The sequence below is a fragment of the Apostichopus japonicus genome, chromosome 16 (assembly GCF_037975245.1).
Source record: "Apostichopus japonicus isolate 1M-3 chromosome 16, ASM3797524v1, whole genome shotgun sequence".
NCBI lineage: Eukaryota > Metazoa > Echinodermata > Holothuroidea > Aspidochirotida > Stichopodidae > Apostichopus > Apostichopus japonicus.
Window position 1 is genome coordinate 1,700,427 of NC_092576.1, and position 10,386 is coordinate 1,710,812.

A 10,386-nucleotide genomic window follows, 5' to 3' on the forward strand; every position below is an offset into this window, starting at 1 on the left:
ATTTGTTTTGCGTGTGTTTGTGTGCTTTTCTATTCTGTAGGGATCGTTTTCTGCTCGTATTTCCGTTTTAGCTGTGATGTTTTGATTCTGATAGACTTGGGTCTCTTGATGTGAAGAAACCATTGAACTTTTGGTGTGAACTTTACTGTCACAGGTTAATTCCGAAAAGGGAACGCAGTTTGAGGTTCCCCTTAGTCTTGTACATGTTATGGTCGAGTGCCTCTCACCAGCGCGTGACGTAATGCGGTCACTTCTTCTAAAAAGTGCGATTCTGCAAGTACCCATATCACAAAGTATTCTATACCTGCTTCGTCAAGTGCGAACTATATCATGTCCCTGTAGAGTCCATAATATATCTGGAGAAATATGTTAAGACTGTATACTATATCTTACTCGCTGACAGTTATACCACACTGCAGAATAAAGCTTCCATGACAGTTATTTGGCTCTTAAGCAAACGTTACGGTTGACCGAATTCAAACTGCACGCGATGACGTTTTTGGTTCCCCCCAAAAATAATGAAAAAGTGAAGGTAACAATAATGTCTCTGTTGCAGCTTTAACTCGGAACTAGTCTGTTAATGGTTTGACAAGATGATGGGTTACGGGAACTCTCGTTTCATATACTCGGTTTTGAGTGTTACTTCGTTCATGATATTGTGGTGTTTTTCAAGTCATCATTCTTGGATTAGTGTCGCGACCAAGCTGCAAAAATCAAACTGGCGGCAAAAAGCTCCTCGGCAAGGAACAGAGTAAGTACAAGTTAGTATATCATACTTCAACGCTATCATTAAAAACAGAATATTCAAACATGGTAGACGAAATATGGTATCCATATACATGTGCAAATTTGATAACAAAATTGATTTGTTCCTTCAATTATTATTTTGCTAGCTGAAAACAAAATCCTACGGGATCGGGAGGGACCATATAGTAAGGTGTAGTATTTGCGGAAGTGCTAGGAATCAGTAGCACATCCTGCAAGATTTTCGATTGGTTCGATTTGCACCAAAATGTGCATGCATATACTTCTGCACTATTATCAGGTTTTATTCCCATGACAGAGTAATATGTTCCACTCGAAAATACAAAAAGAAAAACGTTTTAATGATAAAAAATGTTGCTCGCTATCAGGCTTCAAACTAGACATATATCTACTCCGGAAGTCCATATAGCCTTATGTAGAGAAACTATAAACAGAGTGACTAGCCGGCGTATGTGTTCACTCGCTCCATATATATACTGACAAATACTGTAAACGACAGTATATAGGCCTGGTCAAACTTATGTTCACGTCACGCCCTGCATTGTTCGCCATGCAGCTGTACTAGCTTTATATAAACCACGTATACCTGCATATACCGCAATGCTTAGCCTATGCGTCATCTACAAGCGATAACCATATCCAAACCTAGTCTGAGTCTTACCTATATCATGATCTTGTTGGTAGGCTAATTCTCGTCTTCCTAAACAATTAAGCAATTCGCGAATATTGATCGTAAGTAGCCCATACAGCCAATTTTTACTCATGAAAATCGAAAGTTCTGTAAAATAATTGCACACATTTTACAAAACATAAGTGTACTGAACTTTTTCTTTTGCTCAACTGCTTACAGAGTGTATAGGTAAGATATTTGTAACGATTTACATACAAAACTTATTACATAGTATGATAGGTATATAGAGGTCATAATAAGTTGAGGAATTTGTCTTTTTTCTTAATAGGCTACTTTTTCTCGTGATTTCCCTTCTGCCATGCTACATCATATATCTATCATACGCAAGGTTTCTAGATTAATTGTCAAGTTGTGGGTAAATGTCGCAATCTTCTGGTTACTGTATCCAACAATTATTTTGAACTGTGTATTACTTTGTCACCTTACTTAGTGACCTTTCGTCATTTCTTGCTTCGCACCAATATAGAGAACTGCTTTTCTCACCTTTATTTAACGCCTTAATGTTTGCAATCTAAAGATATAATCAACTCTGTCTTATCAAGTCTGACAGTTTCTGTTTATTGCCTAACGTTACACTTCACGCATCACTGTGCAACAATTATATACCAGGTTAGCCTATACAGGTGAAGGTGTCTTTACTCATTGTTCAATTACGGGTTGTAGTGTAAGCGTGTAATCTGGTATTGTGAGTTTAAGATTTTTATCCAAGGCTTTCAACACACCCTGTACTGTTGCTACTGGCATAACCTTGTACGTGTGTGTTGACATGATACCCTGTTGTATCGTTTTGCGAAATGTAGGCCTCATATACTTTAGACAGTGAGAGTCAACATCAAACATTCCCGCCAAAGTAGCCGCCTAAGCTGTCGACAATGGCTTTACCACATGACTTGATCGCATATAGACTATTGTGAACACATAGTTATTGTCGTACCGAATCCGCTTCCCGGTGGAAGAGGTACGTACAATGTACCTATACCTGCATGTTGGTATAAAGAACTGTAAGATAAACATTAAATAATCTGACAGAGTATTTAATCTGCCATGAGAAATTATTCATTATTTGTTAAACCTGTTTAAATATATATATAAAGAAGGGAGAAACCACCAGACTGGGAAGAATTAGAAGACTATAACCAAACTGCAACATCTTCAAGTTTGTAAGATGATTAATTACAAACATGCATGGCCATCAGGAGAATATTAAAAATTTCTTTAAATTCCCACAAAATTACATCTAAATCCTCATGAAATCTAGAACAGTGTGCTGTTATGAGTGGGATATCACAAGTCTAAATTGTAAATTCGAATAGTTGCGTGTGTCAGCACGGTGTTTGAACCTAAAATCCAGATGAGGCATCCAAATACGTAACAGAGTGCATGTCTACTTGAAAGCGAAGTCAGAAACATGATACTGCCCAACCCCGCTTGCAAGAGCCGTGACATTTGGAAACGTCACATATTCCGTATGCTATCCGGCGGGTCCCTTAAGTACGTGGTTCAATGTGTGATTTCTGTGGTAATCGACTCTCTCCTCCATTAATTACATTGGGGCGCCCAGTTTCTGTTAATTGGAAGAGTAATATATTCAGCAACGTTAAATACATCAACCTTCGTTCAGTTTCGTGTCGGACTGAGTGTTTGAAAATAAACCGTTCATAACATTTGTTTTCAGTGGAAATTATCCTCAAACCCTCGAAAGTCCATGTTGGTTCTCGTTTACTCACAACGCTCTTACTTGATCAAAGCGAATATGGTTGCTTCTGGAAAACGGTTTTAGACTGATCATTTTGTAAGCTTGCTAAAGCGGTGCCGATTGATTCAGTATAGTTTTATCGGACTTGACTGTTCTTTCATACGAAAATCAAGTGACAGATCACCATGAAATAGCTAATGGATATGCAACAGTTGTCAACAAAGATCACGTGTCCAGGTTATTAGTTTTTCGTTTCGTGTTTGTTTAATTACAGACGTATTGAAATGCTTTTATACGATTGCTCTCCGTCAAACATATATATATATCTTGTAAACTAGAAAGCAATATTCTGCGAAAAATTAGTTTTTCTTATGATTATGCTGACTATGGCGACCTACTACACTACGCACACTCCACACACAAGGTACGTAACTGCGAATGTAGAAGAAGTGTTCACTAAATCACACATAGGCTGGTATTCTAACATACGACCGTACGGCGAGTTTGCCGAACAAATGCGGTTACCATCATGGGATTTAACAGTAGTTCCAATCACTGAAAATATAAAGAATGCCACTTCAACACATGGTTAGCTATTGTTCAAAAGATTTGGTCTATAAAGGTAGCAGTTGGTCAAGGCGATGAATTCCGCATCGTTTGAGTTACATATATATTAGAAGGTACTTACGTATCCCAGCCTTCAGTACAATACGTAGCTATATACCTATGTTGGGCTTATTAATAGTAGTGTAGTAGTATGATGGTAATCAACATGTTGATGCAATTGTTGTCAATAAAGCTGAGCACGGAATGAAAATAGTCAATAAATAGCCACGGGTGCTGGACTGTGTAAAGATGGTAACTGTGCTGATCAATAGATATGTGCATAAAACATAGGGCCTGTTGAAACATGATCCTAACCCCCCCCCCCCCCAAGCGAACGGAATGTTTTTATATGAAAGTTTATATCATAGAATCGTGGTATACGTATTGCGCAATGCTTAACGTGACAAACAGCCAAAGCCTTTCTATATGTTTCTTGCTCCCCTTGGTCAAAATATTGAAAACATTAACGTCAAATGATACATTAACGCTGTAGGAATGTATATTTACCAAATTGTTTAGTGGACATAAGCTAAATATTTGGTATGTACGTACTACATCGATAAGAAAGTGCTAGTTTTGTATCCTGCTCTTCAACTATCGATTCAAAACTAATGCCCTGCTTCGACAGTAAAATAATCTTTCACAGCAGATAAACTTATATGTTACCACAAATATACTAATATGTTAAGACAGATCTACTAATCTCTTGCGGCAGATTAACTAATCTGTTACGACAATACAATAGATGGTCGACAGATTAACTTATGAAAGATGAACTAATCTGTTATGACAGATTAAATAATCTGTTATGACAGATTAAATATTCTGTTACAACAGGTTTACCAATATGCTAGTACAGAATGACTAAACTGATATGGCAGATTAATTTATCTGTTACGATATATGAAATTGATCTGTTATCTCTGATTAACTAGTCTTTTAAAATCAAATTAAATTATCTGTTACTGCTTATACAATAATCTTCTACGTCAGATTCATAAACTGTTATGAAACCTAAATAGAACGTTTTGACATTTATATCGAAGGATTTGAAAAACAAGTTACAACATACTGATTTGTTCTCTATTTGTTTCTTTGACCAAAACTGGACCAACATTATTTCTAATGGGCCAAACATTGTCGATGGCACGAATGTGCTTTCGTAGCATTGTAACCCATATTAAGTTACATTTAAACACACACCAACCCACCCCTCCCCCTCCTTTTTGGCCATTCACATGTACACCTGGTAGTACAAAATGAGTGTAATTGTTCTCTTTTCAGGATCGGTTCCTCTACCACCTCACCAAGTGACATAGTCGAGGTGTCCGACGAACGTCGAACGTTTCTTGTCCAACTTTACGGTCCTTCAGGAACACCACTTCCAAACTTCTTCACCAAAGGAAAACCAGGCGGTCTTACACTACGTGATTACTCGAATGGCGTCGTTGTATTTGTTCACCACAACAAAGCAGCTGGAACCACAGTCAAAACTTGCATGAGGAGTATGCAGCATAAAGGGATCATCGATGGACCAGAGCCATTTCTAGTACATGCTCCTGGAAGAATGGAGCTTCACTTACGAGCACGAAAGGGCAGAAAATACAAGCAAATGAAATATTTCATAGGTGGCTATTCGTTTGGAATGTGTGATTATTTTACAGATAACCGAAAATGTTCATATTTTACATTCATGAGAGATCCAATCGAACGAGTTATATCCTCATATTTCTATTGCCATCGTAACCGCGGGGACCAACTCTGTGGCCCTACGAGGGTGGATAAATTTACCCTGGAAGAATGGGCGATATACCAGGGTAGTTATTTCTTTTATCAACTTCTTATCCAGCCTGTATTTTGTTTAAATGATTGGCCTTTAAAAAAGGTTAGCACCAGTGATCAGTATATTTTAAAAGAGTTTCAAACCAATGTGACAAATGTGACCAATGTAAGACAATGCTGGTTCCGACAGAGACAATATTTTGCAAATGTTCTGACCTCTGCTGAACTAACAGTTTTGTTCGACTACATATCTGTTAACTTGGAAAACTGGTTTGCATTTATTGGGATGACTGAATATTTCAGTTCATCTTTGAAAATGCTTACACACATCTACAACATACCGTTTGAGGATAAATGCGATCGGAAAACTAACGAAGGACGATACAAAACAGATTTAAACCAGGTAAATGATCATTCCTCCAACAAATCAGAATTGAGAGATTCGTTGATGAGAAACCCACAAGTTATGGAGGCCTTAGAATTCGATATGTTGCTATACGATAAAGGGATGGAAATTTTTCAAATCGAGAAGAAGGTTTTTGTCCGAAGGGGTTCGAGAAATTAAAAGCGATTACTTGATAACAATTTAGTGAGAATTAAAATGATTCAAGAAATGTTGTACATTGACAGTCTTTCATTAAACTTAATAGACATGAAAATCACATCTGAACTTAAGACCGTAAACATTTATAGAAGGTATATGTCCCGGTAATATAAAATATAAACGAGTGTTTCAGAGTTCTTCAAAGTATTAATTCTTAATTCCGACAACTAGAGGTGTTAGTGAAAGTATTGGATTCAACTGTTGCTAATTCATTCTAAAAATATTTAAATACATGTAAATATATGCGACAATTCCAATATTTTCATATACATCGAAGTATGACATTCTTACACAACTTATAAAATTCTTCTTGGAATTATGCACGTTGTTATACCTTAGGATGTTAAACTTCCAGTACATGGCTGTGTACATTATTGAAACTGAAGTTAAACATGTAAACAAGTACTCCGTCAACTTCAGGTAATACCGATACTGATTTCACTGATGCGACAATATAAATAGTTTTCAGCCTTCCAACTTTGAGAGGAACAGAAGCTTAATTCTATGGAACTGAGTGTTGCATTTCTCAATGACATACCAATTATACCATAAACTTTGTCTATCACAATAGCACATGGCAGACAAAAACCTTAAAATCATGGCATGATATTGCTCTAAATGTTTGACAAACAAGCGAGCTGCAAACTTGTATGAAATTTGAACAAATAATCGTCATTTCATTTCTCTTCTTATGCTTGGCGAGATTTTTATTTCGTGTTGCCAGATAAACAAAATGCTCGATTCTCTCTGATTATATTAATGTGAATTTCAAGCCTGTTAGTTTATATTGCAAGCTTGTGAACACTAAAGTAGGCAAAGAGGAAATAAAAATTGATATTACAAACTTGTAAATAAATACTGAATTCTGTCATGTTATATTTTTTTGTAGTCTCAACTTAGCTTATCTAGTTGTTTCGTGTCACTATATAGTCCCGTTAAGAGCAAGTGTCACAACATGTAAGGTTATATTGACGTGAAAAGACTTCACAGCTGGGGAAGGGGGCAAATTCTCAATTCATTTGACATATTTATGTCTGGGCATCAACTTTTAAAGAATAGTCCGAGGTGCATTTAGGATTTTATGAAGGAATATGTGTAAACATTGAGTCGTTTAGCATGATTGTTATGAAGGGAGGGTTAAGGTGATAAGGTCTCCCCAACCCTGGGGATGATGTTAGATGATGAAATGTGAGGCATAGTTAGATTATAAATTAGATACATAATGGAGTCTGAACGCAGAGTTGTGATAAGGAATATTTTGAACAACATTACAGCCTCGATCCACGTGTGATTACGCTTCAGCAAAATTTCCACTTTTATTAGAAATTTTGAAGATTGATGTCAACAGTCCGTCGAATTTCGTGACACCCACCAAAATAGCTGTTAAATTTTATGTTCTGTGGTACATAATGTAAATGAACATTATTTTTGCTATATTTTGCCAGCTTTATCTTTTCAATGCTACTATTGGACTTGATCTCCTCCCCATTTAACTCTTTTCTTCCTCCCCTTTCCTTCCCCTGATTCAACCAGTCCATGCATCATGAATACAAGCTTGACAAGGACGAATCTTGACTTAATGACAAACGACTATGTGGGAAGCATCTGGCCGTTTTGGTCCTTTAAATAACCCCAGTGACATGGGCGCAGATCAGTCTTGGATAATGGTGGGGACGTGTGTGTGTTCTCTGACATTATCCGAGCGGAGCGCGACCATGGGTTCGCAAGTAACGTACACGGAATTTGTTGGCAAATATACCTCCCAGATCGCCGAAAATAACACTTCCCAGACCCAATGAAAGTCTTGCTAATCAGTTTGGTGATTTCTTTATAAACAAGGTAGCAGCTATTCGTGAGGAATATGATACTTTTGATGCCACGCCCAGTGTGGACATAATGGCAGACGATAGTATTTTTGGTGGTTGTCCTCTAGAATCTTTCTCTCCTGCCACCGAAGAAGAGGTACGGAAGCTAATTACAAGCTCCCCAACAAAGTCCTGCAGCTTGGATCCTTTACCTACCTTGCTATTGAAGCAATGTATCGATGCACTCCTGCCAATTATAACCGCCATCATAAACCAATCACTCATTGAATCAAAGGTGCCGTCTTGATTTAAGCGTTCTATTGTTAAACCACTGCTCAAAAAGCCTGGTATGAATAAAGAAGTGTTTAAAACACTACCGACCTGTATCAAATTTACCTTTTATATCCAAACTCATAGAAAAAGTTGTTGCTAAACGCGTTCAACATCACTGAAATGCCAATGCTTTGCATGATAATCTCCAATCTGCATATCGCCAGTACCATTCAACTGATTCAGCTTTACTTAGAGTACATAACGATATTGCTGCAGCTCTTGACAAGAGGTCCCAAAACAATGATGGTCATTTTGGACCTATCGGCAGCCTTCGATCTTATTGATCATGAGATCTTATTTAATCGTCTCCAACATACTTTTGGAATTGCGTCAAACTCATTAAAATGGTTTAAGTCCTATTTTAGGGACAGAGTGCAATGTATGCAAATTGATAATGTTATATCTGATGAGAAACAGCTAAGGTTTGGGGTACCACAGGGATCTGTACGTGGTCTTTTGATATATTGTATGTTTACCCGTGCAGTTGGAGAAATAATTCAGCGCCATAACATCAACCATCACTGTTATGCTGATGATACGCAATTGTATTTGAATTTTGGTGCCCTTGAGTCCTGGAATGATGTATCATTAAAGCTCCAAGCATGCCTTTCAGATATAGACAGTTGGATGCGGGTTAATTGTTTGAAACTTAGTCAGGACAAAACTGAGTTCATTGTATTTTCACCAAAATGTCAGGGTCGTGCTATTCAAGACTTGTATATAAATATGGGACCTAACACCATATGTTCAGTTCTTAAAGTAAAGAATTTAGGTATATATCTTGATCACAATCTTACCATGGATAATCAAGTTGACTCTATCTGTAAGTCCTGTTATTGACAGATCCGAAATATTGGCAAAATAAGAAGGTATATCTCAGATGATGCGTGTAAGACTTTGATCCATGCCCTTGTGACATCAAAACTGAATTACTGCAATGCCCTGCTATATGGCCTGCCTCACAAGCTGACCGATCGCCTTCAGCGAGTTCAGAATCGCGCTGCACCGGGCTTGTAAGTCGCACTCGTAGACACGAGTGGCATATTACACCCGTATTGCGTGACTTACATTGGTTGCCTATTCATTGCAGGTTCAATTATACATATAAGTCACTTAATGGTTTAGCCCCAATCTACCTCTCTGAATTAATACATAAATACAAGCCTACTCGATCTCTACGCTCAGAATCCAAGTCCTTACTTACCAAACCTATCATTAAAACTTCTACATACGGAAACAGGCGTTTCGATTACTCATCTGCGACATTATGGAACAGGTTATCGGAGGAAGCTGAGTGTGCCAAAAATATAGATGAATATAAAATAACTAATCAAAACCTTTCTATTTAGATCTGCATTCCATTAATCGTGCTTTCTATACTATTTATATTGTCACATATTATTACAACGCATTTGCCATTTTGCATTTATAGCGCTTTTCAAATTTAAATTTTACACTTATTCATATATTTTAAATTTTAAGGATTTGTTTGTATAATTTTCGATTTCCCATTTGCAGTTTTTATTATACAATTTATTGTCAGATGGTATATAACAAATTGTCTACCCCTTTTATACCTTACATGATCGATTTATATATTTGTATAATTATCATGTTTGTTTGTATTTTACAGACTGTAAAGCGCCTTTAAGAGCAATTTCTGATTGGATAAGGCGCTATAGAAATTTTGTAAAATAAATAAATAAATGATGCTCACAAACCTTCTTAAATTTTAGATATCATTGCTCAGAAATTTAGTTTGGAGAAATATATGGGCGTCTGCAAAACAAAAAATCAGGGGACAAATAATACAATTAGACTTTTGTATATACGATGGGTTTGGGGTCCTCATGATCCAATAAACAATTATAGACTGCGGCAAATGCGATTTCCGTCCAATATTTAAAACTGTGGATAAATATAATAAAATGAGAACTGCTGCATGTCATTTTCACAAAATGCTGTATCAAACTGAACCAAAGTTTAATACAGGGGAATTTAAAATGCAGCATTTGGTCAAGTCAAATTGGTGGGGACAGGGTAGGCCTATATCATGTCCCCACCACTGAAAAAGTTGGTGGGGACGCGTCCCGCTGTCCCCACC

The 10,386-nt window shown here is 37.0% G+C and overlaps 1 protein-coding gene across 1 annotated transcript; it reads left to right on the plus strand.

The window, feature by feature from the left end:
• Positions 1-356: 356 nt before the first annotated feature.
• Positions 357-7,801, plus strand: LOC139983181 (uncharacterized). Its single transcript, XM_071996563.1, has 2 exons — positions 357-751; positions 5,043-7,801. The coding sequence occupies exons 1-2, from the start codon at positions 594-596 to the stop codon at positions 6,103-6,105; spliced, it is 1,221 nt and encodes a 406-aa protein (XP_071852664.1). The 5' UTR covers positions 357-593; the 3' UTR covers positions 6,106-7,801.
• The last annotated feature ends 2,585 nt before the right edge of the window (positions 7,802-10,386 follow it).